Source organism: Pelmatolapia mariae, linkage group LG7, assembly GCF_036321145.2.
Source record: "Pelmatolapia mariae isolate MD_Pm_ZW linkage group LG7, Pm_UMD_F_2, whole genome shotgun sequence".
NCBI lineage: Eukaryota > Metazoa > Chordata > Actinopteri > Cichliformes > Cichlidae > Pelmatolapia > Pelmatolapia mariae.
The window spans coordinates 17,230,484-17,255,753 of record NC_086233.1 but is presented as its reverse complement, the minus strand read 5'-3'; the positions used below and the strand labels follow the sequence as shown (position 1 = coordinate 17,255,753).

Here is a 25,270-nt window from a genome sequence, read left to right as displayed (position 1 = left end):
TGCTGGATTCTGCTTCCTTTGACGACAGTGACAAAACAATAATGTACAGAGGAGTTTGTGTTGACAAAATGTGGCTGTGCAATTTATGTACATTTGCAACTAGACCTATTAAAGTTTTATTTAGCTATTTTAAAATCGTGTGCCTTTATGTCTTTTGTCTCATTGCCTCACACGTGCTGGTATCCATCACACTTATTCTGGTTCTCTGATAGAATAAATGGAGCTTAGTTTGAGAGCGTAACAGATGAATCACGTGTTCATTAAATACTCAGGCAGGCTGCGATAGATGACAAACAACTAGAGAGAACATATGCTCAGTAGCAGGGTCCAAAGGCAAAGGCAGCTTTTTTGTGGAAGTACAGTTTAAGTAGTGTCTGTTTCGCTCAGCAAGTCTGACCTACATACTGCCTGATTGTCATTCCCCACATCGGGTAAAAAATTAAAACAGGCCTGAAGCTTGTAGCAATTTTGTTGAAATTCCTGTAAAGTGAGCTGAAAGTTATATTTAAAAAAAACCTCATAACTGTTTTAAGTGCAACAGAAAGAAAATAGAAATGTACTTTGAAAATATTCAAGTTGTATTAGGTTTATTTGTAAACAGCCAACCTCACAAACTGGTGTGTTTTACAGGAAAGGCCTTCTTGTTCTCTGTGAAGCTCACTTATTTCTTTTCCCAAGTGGAACAAGTGTCTCCCTGCAGCAAAGGCACATGTTCAGCATGTCAGGCTTGTAAAACTCTAAACTACAAAAAAAGCATTATTACTACTAATAACTAGCCTTACCGGTGCCCAGTGGTCAGATTCAGGATTCAACGATAACAAAAGTTGAAAAAACACAGTCACCTGCTTCAGATGAGATGGTTTCCATCTCATACATACATCATTTCCCCTTCAATCCAGTTTTGATCTAACTAAAATGCTTCATTAAAAAAACAAACAAAAAAAAACAGACACTTCCTGGATATTGCACAGTGGATCAAAATCTGCCCAGATTTTTCTGTGTTCATAATAACTAACTAATTTTGAAAATCACAGCAAGGAGATCGTGGAAGATCCTATCTAATTTCCTAGATTCAGATTTCCTAGCTAATTAGCGCAACATACTGAAAATTGCCAAAGATAATACAGTTTGACAGACTTAAAATAGTACTGTTTCACCAACAAAGTGATTCTCAAAGAGCTATTAGCTGAAAATGTGGCATTTTCCAGCATGGTGTGCACTGTCATTAAAAAATTTGAGGAAGTACAAGACAAAAAGAAGTAAAAGAAGTAGCTAGCCTTAAAAAAACAACAAACAAAAAAAGCTCCAATTGATGCATCTGGTGTTTTCCAAAGCCTTATCAGAAGAAGAATATGCCACTGTTAAGGAAAGGAAATGGAGAAAAAGCTGAAGTTGTGTGATTATTTGTGTTTCATATACCGTTACTTCATTTATATTTGAACATTTGAATAATACCCTGCATCGATTCTCAATTTTTCTAGCAAAACAGAAAGAAATGAGGGGTGCCACAAGATTTTTGCACGGTACTGTATGTGACGAGCCTTTTCATTTTATAAACGAGAAACCCACGGGCTGGCTCTTAACACAGAACAACAACTAACAAAGCAAGCACAGAGTGATGAACTTGAATTTAAAGATATAATTGTAATGACACTCTTCCAATCTGTACTTTTACACACACCAACTGGGGTCACAAGCAAGCGCTTCGGAGCACCGCTGGTTATTAGCAGCAGCGACAAAAGAACCGTGATGACTAAAGATGGCGGAGCTGCAGCATCAGCTGGCACTGGCAGCCTCTGCAACAGAAGGTCGGGGAAACATTGGCAGATGGCTGTGCTGTGAAACAGATCTGCCGTCTTAAAGCGAGTAAAAAGCGAGCCGTTTTTAAATTCATCCATCAGCCTCGTTGAAGACGGCGGCGTAAACAACTCAGAGTGCCAACCCCGGTGCCATTATGTGCGACAAATGGTGCCCTTTAATGAGCTCACAGGTGAATTCGCTCCAAGGTGCGATAACAATGGCGCACACACGAGTCGTACATTAACATCAGGTCGTTATCACGGCTGCACGAACCCACACATCTCCAGTTCAAAGAGCAAAATGTGTTTATTTCGTTTGATAGTGTTATCAATACATGTCATTCATGTTATGTGCCAGTGTTTAATACCTCATACATCTACTTCACATCATGAATACAGTAAATAAGTTAGCCCTACAGTATGTGTAGCAGAAATCTCTTAAATATTTAGTTCAGTCTGTTTTCCACAAGCTGCCCACACTGCACTTCTTTCATTGGTTTAGTAATTTTAGCATAAAAGAAAAAGAAAAAGACAAGCGACCTTCCAGCAGCAGCTGCCATTTTACTCTGGAATTATGAGGCATTCGGTTTTCTAACCAAATCTCATTTAAGAATCTGTAAAACATTTTTGCCATGCAATTATTTCTAGACATCTACGTCCAATGGCAGTTGTGTGGCTACATTCTAAAGAACATAATGGCTGGAGGTCTTGCGGCTGCCTGACTGGAATAGCTGCTTGAACTGAAAGAGGATAAGTGGCCGCGCGGCCCTTTTTCCCTTTGAATACTTATTCACTTAACTCGTCGCTAATGGGCTCGTGGAAGGCGCACAGCTGAGCCGCTCACTGTCAACAGGCTTTCGCCGCTAAGCTAAACGCAAATAAATACAGCGGTGACCACACACGCGCACACACACAAGTTCAAACAGTGAGCGCACAAATGCCCAGTCACGTCCATTTCTGTGCAAAAGTAATATAGCTGAAATATTTGCTGTGCAAATTCAAGAACATAATACACTGAGGATTCTCCCTTTTCCTTATTTTATGTGTGATGTGTGGATCGATTCAAGTGGAGCATCTAATGTTATCCCTGAAAAGAAAGTTTGTTTTACCGTAAGAGTTACCAGACAAATGTGAAAGGGAGGCATATAGCTGCCTTCTAGAATCAGTAAGTCAATTAAAAGCAGCCATTTCCTCCTCCTGACCGGATCGTGTTCTTCATATATGATCCTACCGGGAGGATGGGAGGAAATGCACCGACCTCCTTATATCTTCTTCCATTTCCATTCCAACAACCCCCTGCGGGCATCTTCCTCCTCTGAAGAAAAAGCAATCAGTAAGAGAACAGTCCTCCTGCGAGTCAGCCAGCAGGGCTTCGGCTCGTCCTTCTCTGGGGCTGCAGAGGAGGGGTGGACACCTAACTCCTCTGCTCCTGTGGAGAATGCTAAAGGCAGTGTTTGGGGGGGGGGGGGGGGGGGGGTTGGATGACTAGTTCCCTCTCATCAGTTCTCCACATTTGCTCTGAGCGAGCGAGGCTTGAATCTTTGATGCCGGTGGTCCTGGCTGGCCGCCCTTCGGAGGGGAGCCGGAGAGCTGAGCTGAGGGTTGGCGAGGCACGGCGTCTGAGTTTTGACGGTTCGCGGCAGCGCCCTGCTGCAGCTCAGAGAGCGCCTCTCCTCGACGCCCGACTGAGGCCCGAGCTGAGACTCGCACAGCTCCAGCAGTGACACTACCTGCTCCCTCAGTGCCAGGGATTTGAACCTGCGAGCTGCCAAGTAGAAAAAGGCTTCGACGAACGCCTGCAAGCCCATCCCTGTGAAGCAGAAGGCCAGGTTCATTAAGTCAGTATTTTCATACTGCTACTAGGTGATAAACTAGCAATTCTAACACAGAGAAGAGCTTGACATTTCCCTAAAGAACCTTAGCAGCTTTATGAAGATCAGCAACTATGAAACCGCTGTGAGCTGTGAGTTAGATTAGCTTAGCAAAAGGATGGGAAAGAACTGAGGAAAGCTAGTCTGGTCTTGTCCAAAGGTAACAAAATCTACCTGTCACCACCTCTAAAGGGCCCTAATTACCTTGGCTGTTATGCAAAGACCTGCCAGCGAAGTGGAACACATGGGCAGAAGAAGAAGCTTTTAATGATCCAAACTGTTCTGACAAAAAATATCAAGCTGGGTTGTTAACGAGGCGTTTGATTGCACATTAGAACAGAGAGCGGAGCTTTGACCGAGGTCTGTGCTTCTGTTTAATCCAGATAGAAATCTAATTTTGCACAACTTTCACTTTTTCAGTCGACACCTTCAGCCCACAGTTAATGAATGTTGAAATGTTTGCTGTTAGCCTATTAGATTTAAAAATGTCTGCATAGTCACAGTTCTTTAAAAAAAAATGGTTGACTCATTGTGTAATGCAACAGTCCTACAACGGTCTTATCGTTATGAAGGTTAGAGTATTCAGCGTTTGCTCAAATTATATTGTATAGTCATACAGGCCTGGAGACTGGTTGCCGACCCCCTAGCAACCACCAATCTCTAGGTAAAAGTGTATTCCCTGACCTGGTGAGTGTTTGCTGGAAGGTTGCTGGGAGGCGTTAGTGTGAGGCTGGTTGAAAAGGCATAAAGGCTTGTAGTTGCTTTGCTCGCTGGCAGGTTGCCATGGTCGCTCTGAGTTTGTGTTAAAGATCCCGATGTGGTCTGCAAAGACTCCTACTACTTGCCAAGCGGTAGCAAAGCTATGAAAAGTGGGAAACAAACTTGAAACAGAGATTGTTCGCCTTAAAAGTGAAACCTGCACCTTTTGAAAAGTGTTGACGCAACAAAGGGACAACTTTTACTTTGAACTTCACTGCAGCTCAGAGAGAAAATGCTGAGGTTCTGCAGGCAAGTCAGCATCTTCCATGCAAACTATGGGCAACAGAGGCAATCTGCTAGCTACTATAGCACTCCCTTAGAGACCAATTTAACCTGGTGTAAACCCCTAGCAACCACCTGCTAACCAATCATGGAATGCACATTTTAGCAGCTGGAGGCTGCCAGGGGTCACCAGCCAGTGAGGCCTCACGCCTGAATTACGTTTCTACGGTGAATCTATGGCATAGCCTACGCAAGAGGATGACACCATTGCCAGCATTTATACAGTTTTGTACTTGTAAGGATTTACAGTAAGTGTTGGGACATCTCTACGATCAGCCTGTGACTGAGGCTAGTTTCATTAACAACTGGTTGTTCAGTGGTGAACAAAGTGTATTAATAGTAATGCAATACAAAGTCTGAATATCATACTCTTAAATTTGAATGATATCATCTAAACCTTGAAAGTGGATATTTTACAGTAGTTTGTAGGTTGAGTAGAACAACTTATATATGTAATCATAACACATAAAAAATGTTTGTTGTAGCCTTGAAGAGGCTGGAATCATTTTTTAAAGCATAACTCAGTTAAATGATTTAATGAGACAAGAGGAAAGTCCAACCTCCATCTCTGAAGACTCTCACTTGAATTTTAGGTTTTACAGATTTTTCTACTTTCTCTGTTCTCCACCTAGAAATCGAAGAGATCCATAGTGCAAGAAAACATTTAGATGTAATTTTTTTTTAAATTTGTCGCATATCCCAAGTCTAACTGGAATAGATATATTTGTGAATCCTAAGTTTTATCCCAGTTCTTGGTCCCTTACAAGTCCTCCAGTGCACCCACACACACAATAACAGACGCTGACTCCAGCCTTCCTGAATACGTATGAGCTTATTCTAAATTCAGTCCACAATCTCCTCCGTACAGGCCCCTCCATGCTCGTCCATGTGATCTCCATCCATCCGCTCCGCCTCGCAAACATTCCTCGGAAGGTGCAACGTCTGAATAATTCATGTCGGGTAGTCTTCTCCATTGTCACATTCTGATCTTTGCTCATTTCAATTACAGTGTCAGAGGAAATCTGACAAAGAATGACAAGCAATTATCTCCAAGCACAGTATTTGCTCCGAGTCTCGAGGATGCCCGTGCTCTCTGTCCTCCACATATTTTTTCCCTTTGTGATAATTTATTGTGCGTTTGTGAGTATGGCGTTACCTGCTTCTCTGGAGTCGGGCGTCGCGCCTGACCAGCGGCGTGTGATGTCTATGTAGAGGATGTCCACTGAAGCCATTGAGAAGTTGCTGCCACTCAGTTTACAAGTCCTAAAAAACATTACAGGAAATCTAAAATAAGCTCCATAATGCAAGGCCTTAGCTTACAAACACATCGTGTGGTTGCTCTGAAACCTGTAGAAAGCATTCAACATTCATGCTTCCTTTAAATAAATGAAGGGAGATTCAAAGACCACAACCACTGAATATTAGATTCCAGCCTTCCTCCTTAGATATGGAAAAATATTGATCTCAAATTTATTTATTTATTTATATATATATATATTATGTAAAGCATATCATCGAAATTCCAGATTTGCAGTTTTATGTTGAGAAGCATGAATTGTGCAAGATTTACCCTAAAGCAGTTTTCCACAGCACGGTGAACCCCCTTTGGCATCTTTCCTTCTGCATGACTCGCCTCTCTGGGATTCTCTCTTCATGTCACTTATTAACCTCTTTAGTTGGGAGATGTTCCACCAGGTTCTTTTGTTAGCACCACACAACTCTTCAGTCATTTGTTGCCCATGTTCCAACACTGCTGAATCACTGTATGTGATTTTATTTACATACAGCTTTCATGGGCAGTTATGTATAAAGAAACAGATGTACTTTTATAACAATAAGCACTGAGTGTGTTAACCTTCAGCAGCTCATTCTCTTGACAATCCTTTCTTTAAAGACAGAACAAATTTTGGGGTCAACTTAACCACAAAGCAGATATGTAATGTAAAAGCGAGGTCAGAGGTCAAATGTAAAAAGGTATTTAGATTGTGATATCAGAATCCCCATATACCCGTATCACTTCCTGTGTATTACCAATGCAAACAGAGGCAGCAGGACTGTAAGCATAGTTTTAAGGATGAAAGACATTTTTGAAACTTTGCCTTATTTGACCTTAAAGAGGTCAGAAGTCCAAAGAAACATGATATTTAGATTCAACCATCCATCATTCCCTATATGCCTATATGTTGTCAATGCAAACAATGGCAGTGAGAAACAGTTTTAAATAGCTCTATATAGCATTATTATCACTCTGACCTTCAGATCGATCAGTCTATTGATTTTGAAGGAGAGGTCAGAGGTCAAATGTCACATATCAATTTAAATCTTTATTCTGTACTTTATATAGCTTGACAATACACACCACGCTTGTAAGAATCATAAGTTATAAGGCCTTGTGTCAATTTTCTACCAATAAATCATTAAGTTGACTTTGAAGACGTTGGTGGATTTAAGCCACATTTTAATGGATTGTAAGAGGTGCCCGCTGTACTCCCCTACAAAGCTTCATGAGGATCAGAAAGAATGGCACACAATCAAACACCGCCAAAAACATAACCTCCTTGGTGGTAGTAATAAATAATAGTACCTACCTGATGAAGGTCCGAAAGGCAGTGGGGCCAAGGCGCATGTTGCCCTTCACACCAAGGAAGCGTATGAAGAGAGCTGCGATTCGCTCCACTAGCCGCAGGTAGTTGAACTGCTTGGAGTACTTTGGGTAGACCTGCTTCAGACACAGCGAAGGCAAAGTTCCCGTTTCATCTTGGCTCTTCTCTTGTGTTTCTTCTTCCATGGGAATCTCTTCTCCTTGTTCAAACCCACCGGCCCTCTGTTGGGGACTGTTGGTGTAGAGTAACAGGAAAAAAACAAAGAAAAGCAAAACAGCTTTAATTTAAATTAATGAACGGATTCATTTTCAAGCTTGGTGAACATTAAACCAACAAGGTGCAGATACAAGAAAGAGATTCAAAATGAAAGGGTTGATTTCATATTGACGAAAAAGTTGATACTTGTCACTAAATTTGGAAAAGCAAATAAGTTAAATGGTCCAGATAGGATTGGTCGTTTGATAGAAGCAACATGAGACTCATCCTCCACCAGGCTATACACTGTTCTCTATTACTCAGTAAAAACATCAACTCAATTTCAACCTTAGGTGATGGACGAGCTGTGCTTTTAGAAGTTCATTTATGATGCTTTGAATTAAGCAGACCAACATAAAAGCACTCATACCAGTTTACTTAAAGTGACCAAAAGAAGTCTGTGAACCTTTGATTCAGTCCATCGACCTCCTGTTACACAAAAGCTGGATCAGAAAACAGTACACTGAAGTGCTTCCATGCAAGCAATACAGTACCAACTTGTTATCAACATACACAGACTAAAAACAACCTGATTAGCCTGCATGTTGCTTTATAACACCGGTAATTAGGTTGCAATTCAATTTTATTTATACAGCGCCAAATCACAACAACAGTCACCTCGAAGGTCTGTATATTGGAAGGTAAAGACTCTACAATAATACAGAGAAAACACCAACAATCAAACAACCCACTATGAACAAGCAGTTGGTGACAGTGGGAAGGAAAAACTCTTAACAGGAAGAAAGCTCTGGCAGAACCAGGCTCAGGGAGGAGCTGCCATCTGCCACGACCGGTTAGGGGTGAAGGGGGGAAGACAGGAAAAAGACACACTGTAGAACAATGGTCCATTAATGGTCAAAACTTCAAAAGAGCAGAATCCTGAACACAAGTTTTTTCCACTGCTAATGCACGTTCAAGGTGCCCAATATTTTATCAGATGAAAACAAATCTGCTCTTCTTTCAAAAAACAAGTGACACCAAGACTAATCCATCTACTTTAAAATCTCAGATCCTTCTGCTTGTCAGACGAAACAATGAATATATGAATATTAGATAAATGGAAAACTGTGATGGATAATAGTACAATTTTTTTAATTCTTACATTCATCTGTTATAAAGATAATCCTTAGGGAAAGAAAAAAAGTCAGCTATGATTAGTTACCATGCTGCAAATTCAAAATCCGTCATGTCATGTTTTCTCCATTTTACTGTCACTCTGTCCCTTCTACCAGCTATCCCACTGTAATATTCCTGAGGGACAGGATGCTTTTTACAGGGAATTAACGTAAACTGCAAGGATTGTGCGTTTCTGTCCTTGGGAGCTCTTTTGGGTGTGTACACACTGTGCTTGACTGACAACTTCCCTCGCTCTCACCTGGCAGGTCAGAACAAATTATACCTTCATCATTCCTTTTTGGAACATGAAGTGCTGTGACCTTAAAACACCCCTATAAAAGAAACTTAACTAAAAGCCAGAATAAGTAAAGAACACCTGTGCGAGTTTGCAGCAGGGGCTAAAAGCACAACTGCAATCGTGCACATGTGCATCAAGACACGCATACAACAAAAGGCAACACTCAAGGGGATAAAAACACCGCCGACTTTTTATGAGGCCGTTTCATTCTCCATGAATTAGTAAGCAGTGTGAATGGCACTGAGCGAGCGCTGCTGAATGTTTAATAGAATCAATCATCCCTCGAAGCCAGGACGCCACCCACATCTATTTAGACAGGACAGGCTCTGCTAAAAACGGACACGTCTTCAACAGAAGCTGACAGGCAGACAGACAGTGAGGCGAATGTCTACAAACATTCCTGCAGAGGGAGAGAAAAGCTGATGGGTGGTGAAGCGAAGGAGGAAAAGGTGAAAAATGGGAGGTTTTTAAAAAAAGACACACAGAAGGCAAAGCGTATGTACCCAATTTGTTGTCATTAACTGACAATGGGAACCTTTTTTATCTTGATGTGTGTGTGTGTCCGTGTAAATAATTAGATTGTCAGAAAGCAAGCATTTTCTTTTCCCAGTAGGAAAGCTGGAGAAAAAGCCTCAACTTTAAAAACAATTCACTTCCCTCCATCCAGCTTCTTTCCTTTGCAGATGATGCTTTTCTAATAATGTGCCTCGCCCTCTATTTTAGGTATGGCCACGGATCTCACTTTTTTTTTTGTTCTCACTGCACTCACCTCTCATAATGGCTCATAAATCACTCTCAGAGACATCATACATAGGATTAATGAGCTGGGGGAGAGAAGTGCATGTCTGAGAGTCACTGATACCATCACCCAGTTCTTCTTAGAATTCCTCATTTATCTCTTCGCCCTTCTCTCCAAAATGCCACTTACCCCCCCTCCTCCCTCCACCGCCAACTATTCTGCCATTTCATATTTACTTTATCTCTCTTCTATAAGCCTACCTCGATCATTTAAACAGCAACACAGCTTTTGGGGTATTTTATTTAACTCAGCTGCTGCTCTTTAGCGTGTGTGCCTGGTCAGCTCCCCCCGTCATTTCACTTCATTTTAAACCAGTAAAATTCATACTTGGCTGAATTCAGTCTGAACTCTGTGTTCTGACTGACTGGATCTCATCCATCCCACTGCAGACCGGCTGTCAGCAAACACAATGCACGTATTTTCTTATTGGCAGACCATCTGTGCAGTAAACAGATTACTTAACCTGCCATAACAATGTTTGTGCTCCAGAAAGACTGCTTGTTAATAAATCTCAAATTCTGCAGGATTTTAGAAAAAGAGAAAGAGAGTGAGTTCCCTCTGCTAAAACACCAAATCTGTATGAAGCAAGAAAGGATTTCTCTAACAAACCTATAATCCACTAGATCCCTGAGATTTTTAATTTTGAGTAACTGTGACTTCAAAAACTGTTAAAATACCAGCCAAACCATGATTAATTCCTAGTTCTTAATGTCCATAAGTATATTCCTCCTAATGCCGCTTTAGACATTTTATCCAGCATCATAAATAACAGTTTAACTGGGTTCTGGCAAAAGCACTGAAATAAGTATTATCGGATACTGGAGCACCTGCATAGTCAGTGTACAGTCATAGATCAGATTTGACCCGTTCAATGCATTTAACTTTAGCAGGACTTTCTCCTGTTACACTGTCTAACTGTTTAGTTCCACATCTGTCCACTCGAGTAGCTCGAGACACCAACCGTCTGCCACCTACAATCCACATCTTGTGTCAGTTGATCTCAATAGGTCACATGATAGGGTGAGTCAAGGTCTCACAGCAGTTTCAACCGAAACCTCTGCAGATAATGACCCACAGCCTTTGTCACAGTTTGGTTCATGTGATGAGTCACAAGATCAATAGTGAGTCAACGGCTGCCTTAAGGGACAACTTCCACTAGGGCTTACATACGTGGGACTTTCCACCATTTGGTCTTAGAACTGAAGAAGCGTCTCGGATGAGAGCTGAAACATCTTCAAGAAACGTAAAGAAGTTCAGTTGCTTTTCTTTCCAAGCTTCTTAGACTACCATGACCTGGACGACTGAGAACCTACACAGACATACTGGCATTTAATGTGTTTGTTTAGTTTGTTTAAATCGCACCAATCGCACTGTTTGGAGCTGAATGATTAAAGAGTTCAGTTTTTGCAGCTGTGTTGTTGGCTGATGATTACATTTTTCGGCGCCGAGCCAATCTAACGGCTAATTTAATAAACATTAGCAATGGCTAGTTGGGACATGATTACCATTACTCTCTCTTCAACCACACGACTTAGTCACCATTTGCACAGCTGACAGAACAATTCCGTGTAATCACAACGTGACTTAAAAATACTCTGAATCTTCTTGCTTCCTTTTAATTATGCACCATGGTTGGATAACTGCTGTTAAAATAATCACGTGCTTAAATAAAATATCAGGATCATTTCATTAAGTTTTCTTTGGTGCTGATTTGAGATATATTTTCTGAGATGTACTTAATAATTTACTTACAACTTTGTTACTGGTACCCAGCTGCATGCACATACTATTATGTGAAGTTCTAAGCCAATATAAAACAAGCAATAATGTGCAAAAGTCTTGACCCACCTCTCTCTTTTCTTTGCTAGGAAAATGGGAAGTATGTGCAGCAATTTATTGAAGTGGAAATACAGCAAATAAGGCAAAAACAGCACAATTCTAACAATATTAATCAATATTTGGTATGACCACCTTTACTCTTGAGCACAGGCCAAACTCTCTTAGGCAAATTTTCTTCTCATTTCTTTTAGTCTTCAGGAATAGTTCTCTGCGCTTCTCTGGGGACACTCAAAGCTCCTTTTTGGATGTTGGCTGCCTTTTGTTCTCTTCTCTGTCATGATAATCCCACACTGCTACAATAATGTTGAAGTCTGGGCAATGGGGAGGCCAATACATACCTGATAGTGCTCCATTTCATTATTTTGGTATCCAGGTATGCTTTTACTGCACTCACAGTATATTTGGGATCATTGCTGCACTAAGGGATGAAGTGGATTCATTACTCCATTAGATCTGTTGCCACTGATTTTCAGTCCAGTTCTTGTGTAATTTGGTGTAACCTCAGCCAAGGACATGACTTTCAGATACTGCTCATCTTCTGCAGATAGTCTTTTATTCCCTCAACTTCTTTTGTCCTTCACTTTTCCAGTTTCCTCAAATTCTTTAAGGACACACTGCACACCATGCTGAGATATGCCACATTATCAGCTGATAGCTCTTTGGAAATCACCTTGTTGGTGCTTTTTATACTTAAATGTTTCATAAATCAGTGTTCAGTGACTTAACAAAAAAAAAGAGAGAGAGTAAAAAAGCATTCCTTCGGAGCTGGTCAGGTACAAAGACTGGACTGAAAATGAGTGATGAAGCAGCCAAAGTCCAAAGAAAAACTTTGCAAGACCTTCAAAAAGCCTGGAGAACTATTGCTCAAGAGTACTCTAAAAATAACATAGTCTGGATCCTTGGAAGCAAAATATGAAGACACAAGGGTTGACTGAGACTTTTGCACAGTATTGTGTAAGGGACTTTAGATTAAAGGATCAGGGGTCTTTGGCTTTTCAATATATAATAACGTGTATGGTGTAGTGTATTAGCTCAATGAATGAGTTAAGAACACCGATGCACAAAAATAGAGCAATGCATGGGAATCTAAGATTAAATTTAAAATAGGGAAATCACATTAACATGTTAGTGGTCATGACTTTAGTAGTTATGTGGGCAATATGACTAACCAGATCTTTCTAACTTGCACAACAAAGCAGAATTTCCGATAAAGAGAATAATCTAAGGAGGAGAGTAAAGAAAAAAAAGGTGAGGGAAGGATGGGCAAAGTGAGAAAAAACGGAAGAAATTGAGATGGTGGCCGAGCAGAAGCTGTAAATCCTATTGTCATAAAAGAAAAACAGACTGAGGGTGAGAAAACAAAAAAAATAAAAACCTAATGTAGGAGGAGATTTATTGTCAGGCACCACACAGGGCCAGTCAGCCAGAGAGAGACTGAGCCACCAGACTTGTACAGTAATGTGTGAATTTCCACCACGGCTCAGCTGAATTTAATTTTTCCATTTAACAAGCTTAGGGAGAGCTGTTGAGCAGTGCAGAGCAGGACTCCGAGGAGGGATGGGACGAGTGAAATATCATGTCCTTAAAAAGTGAAAATGCAGACAAGAATGCAAGGACTTCAGGCTGTGCATGCGTCTGTATGTGTGTGTGTGTGTGTGTGTGTGTGTGTGTGTGTGTGTGTGTGTGTGTGTGTGTGTGTGCGTGTGTGTGTGTGCAGGCAAGTCTATATATTTACACTGTGGGTTTCTTGTGGCCTGGATCCATTAGACGCAGAGTGTCCCTGATCACGCCCACTTTGACCTCTTCATCCACCGGACTGGGAACATATTCAAAAACTCCGGGTGCCACCTAAAAAATGCAAGTACTGCTTACAGCAAAAAGAAATAAGAGGCTTTAATAATATGATGATGTTGCTGGTGACATTTCACTCTTACCTCCTGCTCATGCTCGATTCTCATACTAGGGTTGGAGTTGACCTCTAACAGTACGGGCTTTAGGTTCTTCATGAGCAAGATGTCAAAGCCTAATATCTGAAACACACCCACAGAATGTCAACAACATACTTTCCATACCATATACATTTAAAATTCTCAAATATATACAAATAATGAGGATTGATGAAAAGGTAATTAAGGCTTAAGAAAATATCTACGTGTGATCAATATAAAGTGAATCTTATCTGATTATTTTATTTATATTTTTTTACTGTATAATTACTTGGAAGCACGTGGGTCCTGGTTTGCCGGGTGGTATGTCAGCCTGGTAGTAGACTCTAAGTTCAGGCACCACGGCGATGACAGTCTTGATGACAAGGGCGATGATGTCCGACCACACCCTCTTGATGTCGACACCTTTAGCTGCTAATCTGTACAGCACACTGGAGAGAGTGCGCTTGCTGCCGGTGCTCTGGCTGTCTGAGTGCACGAAGTTGCCGCTGTGGACGTTGAGCGAGTAGTTTGTCAGGTGCATGAAGACGTGGCTAAGATTCTTCTGGCTTGGCTCCTTCGCAGAAACACACAAAAAAACGAAACGAAAAAACAAAACAAAAAGAACAAAATTTGTTACCTTTAAGGTCACAGCTTCACGGCACAGTTTGCTGACACCATCGTGGCTACCTGATACGGCTCGGTGCAAAAACGTGTCAGTCCCTCTTTGGCAATGTAGATCTCCAACGGCTCCAAGGACTTTATAAGCACGTAGAGCCGGATGTCGAACTTAAGTTTGTCAATAAGTAACGGCTTTTGGATGTACTCCTGGACTACGCCCTGTTTGGCCTGCGAACCCGTCATGAGCTTGAGGTCACTAGGGTCACGGATGAGGTAGATACCGTCCCCCTGAGAGCCGCCGTCTGGTTTGACAATGAAAGTGGGATTCACTGTAGCATCCTTCTCTTTCACCATGTGAATCTGCAGCAGAGGGAAAAGGTACACCACTGAGGGTGAGTCAAGGAAGTTTAAACATGTTTATATTGTTGCTGCGGTATCGAAACAGCCTGTTGAAAGACCACACGAACTGGGAACGTAACAACTTGTTATGAAACACATAGAACCTGTAGAAAACGGTTATTGTTCATTGTCTCAGCAGCAGTAGCAACAGATAGGTGGAGAAAAGTTGTAGTGAATTACTCAGGTGTTTCTTTTTGTGAAATATACACTGCTCAAAGATTTAAGAAAAAATATTTGTCTTTTCTATACTGATATGGACTGGTTAATCAGTCGGGAATGAAAGGATTACACATTGCTTCTTCATCCTCTAAGAACTGCCTACATAATCTCACCACATTGCCGTGCACCAGCAGGAACCCTGGATCCAGTGCACCAACCTTACAATGGCCCAAAGGATTTCATTCCAGTCCCTGGTAATGGCAGTCAGGGTGCCGTTGCTTGTAGAGGTCTGTGAGTTCCACCATGGATATGCCTCCCCAGACCATCACTGTCCCACCACCAAACATGCTGTTACAGGCAGCATCCTGTTCTCTATCGCTTCAACAGACCCTTTCGCGTCTGTCAGATGTGCTCAGGGGGAACCTACTCTCATCTGTGAAAAGTACAGGGCACCAGTGTTGGACCTGCCAATTCTGGTACACTATGCAAATACCAATCAGGCTCCATGATGTTGGACTATGGCACTATAGGACATCGGGCCCTCAGGCCACCTTCATGAAGTCTGTTTCTGATTGGCTGTTCAAAGACATTCACACCAATGGTCTGCTGGAGGTCATTTGTTCCTCCTTCCATAAAGGAGCAGATACCGGCCCTGCTGATGGGTTAAGGACCTTCTACGACCATGTCCAGCTCTCCTAGAGTAACTGGCTGCTTCCTGGAAACCCTTGTGGCAATGGTACGTATTGCTAGGAGGTGCCAGCTTCTCTGGGGTTCATGTTACCAGTAGTGACACTGGCCCTAGCCAAACGCAAAACTCATGGAAAAAATAAAACACAGTCAGAAAAGATGAAGAGGGGAAAAAATGTCAGTGGCCTCCACTGTCTCATTGTTGCCCCTCTAGCGCATCTGTTGTTAATTTCATTAACACCAAAGCAGCTCAAACTGATTAATAACCCCCTCTGCTACTTAAATGACCAGATCAATACTCCATGAGTTTAACTGACCTGATGCTATACTCTGATTAAACAGTGTTCCTTTAATTTTTTATAAGCAGTGCAGTTAAATAAATTCATTATCTTAACTTGCAGCTGCACAGGAAGTAGTAATCAAAGATTTGGTTAATCTGAGGTTTACAAACAGGTCGCATTTCACTCACTGGGCCCACGTCCTCATTTTAGGTTTGACAGCGTTTTAGTAGATAAAGGCGAATGGCTTAAACATGAATTGAGCTGTGGTTTGGGGAAGGCCTTGCAGGGGACTGGCGGCGGCTCCCAGGCCTGGCAGATAGATAGAAGTGAAGAAGTGGAAGAAGTGAAAAGGGGAGGTAGGTTGGGGCACGTAAACAAGAACGAACAGCTTGTAGGACTGGGGGATCATATATAGATAAAAACCAGAAGGAGCATGTTTGGAGGCGTGGTCCCACTCGTGAAATTCAGATACTTTATCTCCATTTACCTGCATTACCGAGCCTTTCACCTCTACCTTAAAGATGAATATTCAATCTTTCAGTGAATTATTATTTGTCTTGACTATATATTTGTCTTCAGCCTGATTTGTTTTATAATACTGAGTCATGGCCTTAAGGTTTTATAATAAGATAAAAAGCAATATTCTGGTGCCCTCTGCTGGACATAACATACAGTTGCAATGAAATCTCAATTAGAAGAACTGACCATGTATTCATCTGAATACATCATCAAGCTATTTTAATATTTTAATATTTTGGAAGAAAATACAACTTTTTTTGTAATTAGATATTCCTGTAAATCTTAATATTGCATAAACAGTATATGCAGATAATAAAACACATTTTTATTTACAAAACCAAGAAAAATATGAGTTGGTAACTTGGAGAACTTGAAAGAAACATTGAGTCATCCATGAGTGAACCGGTCATCTATATTTGTATTTTAAAGCCATTCCCAAAAGGTAATAACGACTCATTTCAATAAATTTATTGAGGTCATTGCTGCTGTGTTTGGACTCACTTTGTAGGACACCTGGTGCACTAAAATTAATATAGCTGCTACTACACTTATCACTGGTATGCTTCTACAAGGCCTGCTGTCGTCTGCCTTTGTTGACTCAACCTACCCATTTAACAATTTGACTTTCTCTCATTTGACCAACATCTAGTTTTGGTTTATGGTAATAACAGCTCATCTGTCTCTTTTAGCTTTATTATTAACACAAGCAACTAAATTGCCTCCTTGCTTCTTATTTTAAACAAGACACTATTATTGCTACTTCCCCACATGAGAAGAGGTTTCTGGACTCAATTTACCAGATTAAAGTATAAAAATTATATCTTGGAAGAACTCCAATTTCCATTTCTCACCTTTTGTCATCATATTCGCATGACTTTAGCTCACTGAAATAAGCTAGCCACACATAGCTTCCATGTTTCCCCTTCTATAGTTACACAGAAAAACAGGTAAAGACGCTTAACAACTGTTTTCATATCCAATGTCATCATTTTTATTTGTGTCAATTTTCTTTAATTTATTTTGAACGTACCTGTGTGGTAAACAGTTGGTACTCCTCAGGCAGGATCCAGGAACGGGGATAGAAGTCGTACTCTTCTGGGAACAACTCCTGCATAGTCCGAACTGCTCTGCTGAGGTTGATCTTTCGCAGCATTTCGATCATTCCTGCACGGACAGTTTTACATAAAAAACTGAATACACGATTGGCACGATTTACACTCACAGGTCACTTTGTTAGGTGCACCTCCTCAACTGCTCATTAACACCAATATCTAACCAGCCAATCGCATGGGAGCAAATCAGTGCATTCAGTCATATAGACAGCCAGGTGAAATTCAAATTTGGAATCTGAATGGGAAAGAAAGGTGATTTTAATCATTTTCCAACACAGTTTTGAGCTGATAGGAAGGCAATGAACTCAAATCACTAGTTACAACCAAGGTATGCAGAAGAACATCCCTGTATGCACTAAATGCAGCAGAAGACCACAACATGTGGCATTTGTGTAAGCTAAGAACAGGAAACTGAAGCTAAAATTCACATGCGCTCAACAAAATTGGACAACAGCAGGTTGGAAAAACGTTGCCTGGTCTGATGAGTCAAAGACATTCACCCCAGTGACCTGTTGGAGGTCAGAATTTGGTGTAAACACCATGAAAACATGTATCAATCCTGGTTCATATCAAGTTCAAGCTGTTGCTGGTGGTGTAATGGTGTGGGGAATATTTTCTTAGCACTCTTTGGGCACCACAGCCTACCTGAGTATTCTCGCTGACCATGTCCAGCCTGTTATTACCACCATTTAACCACCTTCTGGTGCCTGCTTCCAGCAGGATAAAGCTTCATGTCATAAACCTCAAATATCCTCAAACTGGTTTCTTGAACAAGAAAATGAGTTCAGTGTACTCAAACAGCAATGTGGACCAATCTCTCTGAGGAGTATTTCCAGCATGTTGTTGACAGTGAGGCATCAAGATAAGAAGAGGTGAGAGGAAGAATCTGTGAAATACCTGGGAACTTGTTGACCTGCCCTGAGACGATATTTTCATTGTCATGAAAGGAAACGCCGTGCCAGTAGATATCACAGGCTGTTCGCCTTCCTAAAGGAAACTGAGGGGGGGAAAAGCAAGAAAGAACAGTGAAAGGGAGACATAACAGAGGGCTGAAAACATACAGAATGATGAGAACAGTTCATTAAGGAACTCGTGTTTGCAAACAAGAACGAAGGCTAATCTATTAGGACTACTCAGGACATTAGGAAGGTGTTTTGTCCTCGCAGTGAACCGAGAGAACGGGGATAATCTTGCCCAAAGATGGCAGGTAAGTGCGTGTTATGTTGTGAAGAGCCTGGAAAGAGGAGGAGAAGTGATACTATAAAGAGGATTTACACAGCGAGGAAATCCTGCTGGCACAGGGAACACAGTTTTGTCCTTTACACCTCATCTGCTCACTCTCACGCACACACTCCAAACCACACAGAAGCCACCCAGCAGAGGTGTGGGGAATCCATCCAAATATTGATAATAGTCGATAGTAGCCACAGTATTAGTACACACCAGTGCTGGTATTGGTATTGGATTGATGCTAGCATGATAGATTGATACTTTGTTTGTATCCTCAGTATGTAGCCCACTGAATTGTGTTGCATAAATAATTTTTTTGGAAATGAAAAAATACACCTCAAACATGCACTATGAAAAATGTCTAAAACCTTTTGTATTGACTCGACATAAGCCAACTTTATAAGTTAAAAGTATCGGTATTGGCAGTGGTATCAGCAATACTGGCCATGTATTTATTTTTATATAAAATCTGCAGTATCGCACAGCACTAACTAACAATAAAAAAGCTACATAAAAGCAAGATGAACAAACAATCACTCTGAGAATGAATTATGTGCACAATTTTTAGTTTTTCAGCCCCTAAACTCTCAGCTTTTTATACTGAGAGGAACGCTCAAATAAATAGTTTATTGTAAAGATTCCTCACAGCTGATAAATCAAACACACATTTTAGAGCTGGCAAGTTCAAAGTATCAACATGGAGCTGGGAAGAACTCAGTCACAGAGGCTGTGACTTTATTACATCATAAGGGCTTTATCAGATTACACTGGTAAGTCAGCAGCACACCATCGCGAGCCTAAATTCTACTTTGACTTGACCCACTCTGCTGCCTCGCTGCAAGATAAACATCTAATTAATGACTTAGTGAGAAACAGAGAGACCGGTTCTAAACCCTGCCACACAGATGCCAGGGGAGTGAGGTCAAATTATTTAGAGCAGGGATCACACCATAAAAATAGCCCTCTTGTGTTTGCATGGACTGGTTAGCATGTGACGTATGGGAAAAGTTAGCTTTCAGAGCCACTTTTTAATGGGAAAAAACAAACAAACTTGGCTTATAGGTTGCTGCAACATAGATATTTCAAGTTGCACCCAATCTGTCATGCCTCCAGTAAACAGCATTTAGTTTCCAACAGAAGCTCCGAGGAAGCCTTTAGGTGTGAAGCATTTTGAAATCCATACGCATCGATTCAGAACGTCAGCTTAGTCCTCATGAAAATCCCACGCAAATGTTGACATGCACGGTCATTAGTCTAATATTCCGAAGCTGACCCTCACGCTGGCATCCTCTCTCCCACAAAGAGGACTAAAAGTTGATTGGATTAGAGGAGCTTGAAGGCTAATGATTTCCCACTGTTTAAGAGAATGCCATATGCTGAAAGTCAGCTGACAGTGCAGATGTAGAGACGTGGCAATCTGGATGCACCTTAAAAGCCTCATCAGTCTCTAAAATGTTGACAAACTTTATGAAATTTATTTCAACGTGTTGCTGAAACAAATTTCATAAAGTTACGTGTCTTACAACTCACTGAAAGAATGTTCATTTAATAATTGCAAAACCAGCCTGCCTGCTTCAGTTTCAGCCCCTTCAGAGTGGTTGACAGCTACTTTCAAAATGACACAAGATCTAAAGCACCACCGGCTTTGTTGGGGGTTACGGTGCAGACCAGGTGTGGTAATGTATAGGCCTTCTGTCTGTCATTTTCTGAAGGAGCTCTGGTTGCTGTGGATAAGGGGAGTGTTTACTTCTCCTGTCTCATCGAATTGTCTTTTTTCACCTCTCATGCATAATGAAAGATGGGTAATAATGCCTGATAGCAGGTATTAATTGCATCGCATTCAAAATTAACAGATGGTGTTTACAGCTCAGATTAAGAAGAATGGGATCAAGTAGGCTGCACATAAATGTTTGAAAGCTGTTGATTAGAACACATCAACCACCCGCTGTAATTTCATACATCGGACTCATGTGGACAGAATTTCTCAGGCTCCTGGCGAAATTGATGGCAATCCTGTCTTGTAGCATCTTGATAGTTAAAGGATAAAAAGTGATTATACTTTGCAGCTACCAGTTAGCCAATTTACTGATTTTGGTCCACGAAACAACTGAAAAAAGTGGCTGCCAGGCAACAAGCTGTAATAAAAGCATTAAACCTTTCATTCAAGTTAGGCTCTTCGGGCAGAACTGCACCACTTGATGCTCGATTATTTTCACTTTCCAAGATCTCTACAGTGGCAAAATGAGGACCAGTCAACTTGAATTTCTTTTTGGTGAATTGGACAAAGTCACAGGGAACCAGATGTAACAACAGGGTGGGTGGAGTTGGTAAACGCCTGCTCTATTAAATGTGGTGCATCTGTCTGCCTCTGATTTTCATGACAGTATAGAAAGTAGAAAACCGCCAATAATGTGAAGCCACTGTTTACAACTGTTTACAACTGTTTATACAGATATAGGAAGGAAAAAAATAAGAAGTATATTCTTCCTCCCCTCTAGCCACTCACAGATGGCTGCCCCTCCCTGATCCTAGTCCAGAGATTTCTTCCTGTTAAAAGGGAGGAGACTGAATCGGATTCTGATACATTTTGGCAATTTAAAACTGGTTCTTAATTCAATTCAGTTTTAATTATGTAGTGCTAGATCACAAAAGCAGTCGCTTTAAGGCGCTTTATCATTGGAAGGTGAGGACCCTATGATAATAAAGAGAAAATCCCAACAAACAAACCCCCTATGAGCAAGAAAAACTCCCTTTTAACAGGAAGAAATCTCTGACAGAACCAGGCTCAGGGAGGGACAGCCATCTGCCGCAACCAGTTGGGGGTGAGGGGAGGGAGACAGGATAAAAGACATCCACTGAAAGCGAGCATTATATTAATAATAACTAATGATTAAATGCAGACTGGTGTGTAAGCACAGCGTTAAAAAGGTGAGTGAACAAGAAACACTCAGCGCATCATGGGAAACCCCCAGCAGCCTAGCATAACTAAGGAAAGGTTCAGGGTCACCTGATCCAGCACCAACTACAAGCTTTATCAAAAAGGAAAGTTTCAAGCCTAATTTTAAAAGAAGAGAGGGTGTCTCTCTCCCAAATCCAAACTGGGAGCTGGTTCCAGAGAAGAGGGGCCTGAAAGCTGAAGGCTCTGCCTCCCATTCTACTTTTAAATACTCTACAATGACAAGTAAGCCTGAAGTCTTAGAGCAAAGAACTCTATAGGGGTGATGCATTGCAATAAGGTCCTTAAGACAAGATGGGGCCTGATTATTCTAGAACTTGTATGTCAGGAGCAGGATTTTTACTTTGATTCTGGATTTAACAGGGAGCCAATGAAGGGAAGCCAATAGGGGAGAAATATGCTCTCTCTTTCTAGTCCCTGTCAGTACTCTTGGTGCAGCATTTTGGATCAACTGAAGGCTTTTCAGTAAGTTTTTAGGAGAGTCTGATAATAATGTGGTTAGCACCGTTGCCTCACAGCAAGACGCTCCTGAGTTCAACTCCACCACTTGGCCGGGACCTTTTTGTGTGGAGTTTGCATGTTCTCCCCGTATTTGCATGGGTTCTCTCCGGGTACTCCTGCTTCCTCCCACAGTCCAAAGTCATGCAGTTATTGGGGTTGGGTTAACTGATGATTCTAAATTGGTCATAGGTGTGAATATGAGGCTGAATGGTTGTCTGTCTCTTTGTGTTAGCCCTGCAACAGACTGGTGACCTGCCCAGGGTGTACCCTGCCTCTCCCATTATGACAGCTGGGATAAGCTCCAGACCCCCCACGACCCTGAATTAAATTACAGTAGTCTAGCCTAGAAGTAAAAAAATGCATGAACTAGTTTTTCAGCATCACTCTAGGCAGGATGTTTCTAATTTTAGAGATATTGCGCAAATGCAAGAAAGCATTCCTACATATTTGTCTAATATGCACATTGAAATACATATCCTGGTCTAAAACAACTCTCCGCTACCCACCTCATCAGATCTCTGAGTTTATCTTGTGCTTTTGTAACATGTTTATGTTACCGATTATAACCATAAATAGAAGTATAAATACTAGCCAAATTACTGAATACCATCTTCGTACTTCCTGGTACAGTAAGTGCCTCCAGGAGTACATTTTGCCATGATGACACACGCACACAGGCAGGGAGACATGACTCAGAAAAGGAAAAACAACACAAGCCTTGTTGTCGCCGCTGGTAAAAAATCCACATGACATTTCTTTTTTTTTTTTTTAAAGTGCATTTAGCAGTGAAAAATATACAGCAGCACCAGCACTGACAACAGTCGCCTGTCTTTAGGAATCCACTCATTCCTGCATCAGTTCTGCTGTTGTCATCTGTTTCCTCAGTTTATTTTACAACCTCAAACACTCCTACACAGATTCAGTCCATCATCTGAATATATATAAGTTTTGTGACTTATATTTATTCATAGAGGTACGCCCTGTAATAAAATGGCAGAGCTGGAAAAGTGAAGAGAAGACTGTCCACTGCGGTAATGGTTATAAGCAGCAGTAGTTACAATTATAGGATTCTTTTGGGACAGCTATTAAACACAGAGTAAAATAAAGTATTTTAACTTGTAGTGGTTCAGCACAAAGTGAAAACCAGAAGCCTCAATTCAAGGATCCACCAGTCACACCAGTTCTGGCACAACTAAGAAGTGACTAGAGATGCCAGGTGGTGGATTAAGGTAGAACTAAATACTTCAGACACGGTTCTTGTTGGCTCGTGCTTACACAACAGTAAGAAACCAGTTGTTACACATGGGCAGCCACCTGAATGAAGCTGATGTTTGGGTTTCCCTCTGGATGTTTCCATGAACTGGTGCTTGGCTACACCAGCTGTCCTGTTACCACAAGAGTAAAACCTACAGAGCACATGGGTACAGAAGCCATAAGAAGACAGTCCATTTGTAACACACCTCTTTCCACTTTAGCTGCTTGATGCTTATCTTCAGTGCCTCCAAAGAGGTTTTGGCTTTTGAAGTGTCTACCGTCACAGGTCTCCTCTTCTTTGCAAGCTTGAACCCCTCCTCTCTGCGCATCTCTTCGATGTTTTTGGATGTGTGGATGGTGACATAGTTGCCATTGGGCTCTGACTTCCGCTGCAGTATCTTTCCAGTTCCCTTGACTTGAAGCGTCCGCTCATACCCCAGTCTGTTTAAGTTTTTCTCAGAGGAAACTACAGAGCCTTGCGATGCCACATCAGAAGTGTGTCTCTTGTCCTCTCTGCCTGGCTTACTGCGACTTTTACCTGTTTGTTTGCAGGGAAGAGAGGTGCTGGATGCATCTGTGCCGGTGGGATGATCTGGTGAGACAGAGGCAGAAGGAGAGGAACCCGGCACCTGCTCTTCTGTATCCACTCCCTCCTTCTCTGCATCTTCGCCAAATGATTTCATTTGCTCGACTTGAACCTTGACATATTGATCACTCATTATGCGAAACGCGATGTGTGACGCCTCTGGCCAGGGCACCGCTGTGCCACAGGGTGCAGTAATCCGACGCCGGCGAGCTAACGGTGTTCAGATACAATGAAGTACGCATTGCTGGCTTAAACGGCCAATTAACAAATGAAAGCCATTTCTCCGCGGTCAGCCCGCTAACCAAAGAGAGTAAAGGGATGCCCTCAGACGTACACGTTACTGAGCAAGATAACGCTTGACCATCCCAGGCTTGACAGCTAGCGTGTTAGCCGGCTGGTCACAATATTTAACTATCAGCTTCGAGCAGCTAGCGGTTCTCTCGAGCTGGCAGCTAGAGGCAGGCGGCACTTGTAGCCAACACTGCTAGCTCCTTAAAGGGAGCTAAACCCGACGTTAGCCTGTCAAACTTCATTCGGCTAACGCATGGCTCGGAGCCCGGTTAGAGACACTAACCCTCAACTCATGATAGACTTTATCTTACAAGCAACGATATCTACTTAGCACAGCAGCGCCCAGCGTTACGACGGAGCCCACAGTCCACTGCTCTACAGTATGTGTGTGTTGTCCTCCCTGTGTTGTTAAGCAGCAGAAGCCAGTGTACAGCGCGTCGCCCAGCCTCCATCTGGTTTGGAACCCAGCTGATGCTGCCTTTGGGGTTCCTCGTAATTCCCTGTATTCCGATACGGCTCGTCACCGTATTATTTGATCAAATGAGAAACGGTCGCTTTTTCCACACCAAGTGGTTTACAATCTGTAGCTTTAATTACGGTGAGTATGTGTGTTTAATAATCTATTAATTCAATTTGGTGATATTGCAAAGCCAGGGGAAAATGCTCTGACAAAGAAAGTCTAAATTCCATTCATAGCGAGGATAATCTGTGCACCTTGAAGCAGGTGCCTTTCCCATGTATTTATCTAGTCTAAATACCATGTATAGTTGTAAAGCTATGCAGTGACTGTGTGCACTGTGAATAACCTCTTCTTCAATATCAGCACACTTATACGCTGACAAATGCTCTGGGTATTCTAGAACTCGGTCATCTCTCTCCATGACAACAGCAAAAACTCTGTTCCTAACACAAGCGCAACACATTTCCGGAGCACTAGTTTTCCCCAAACTGTTTTCGGAAAACATACAACTATCTATCAAGGATGGGCGCAAGTAATTCCACACCTCATGGATTAAAAAGTTTGCTGGAGTGTTTATCTAGAGCAGCTCTCCTGGCGCAGCCAGATGACATCCCACGGTTCCTGTGTGCACATGTGGAGAACATGATCAAATTCAGCGACGATCAACA

General features: G+C 41.8%; 1 protein-coding gene across 1 annotated transcript; it reads right to left on the bottom strand.

Moving 5' to 3' along the window:
* Positions 1-581: 581 nt before the first annotated feature.
* ttll11 (tubulin tyrosine ligase-like family, member 11) lies at positions 582-24,660 on the bottom strand. The gene is made up of 10 exons (XM_063478182.1): positions 23,472-24,660; positions 18,222-18,321; positions 17,243-17,376; positions 14,237-14,527; positions 13,839-14,123; positions 13,556-13,651; positions 13,357-13,469; positions 7,300-7,545; positions 5,868-5,974; positions 582-3,609 (listed from the first exon to the last, which is right to left on the bottom strand). Exons 1-10 carry the CDS (start codon positions 23,982-23,984, stop codon positions 3,299-3,301), a joined length of 2,196 nt encoding a protein of 731 aa, XP_063334252.1. The 5' UTR covers positions 23,985-24,660; the 3' UTR covers positions 582-3,298.
* Between the last annotated feature and the right edge of the window lie 610 nt (positions 24,661-25,270).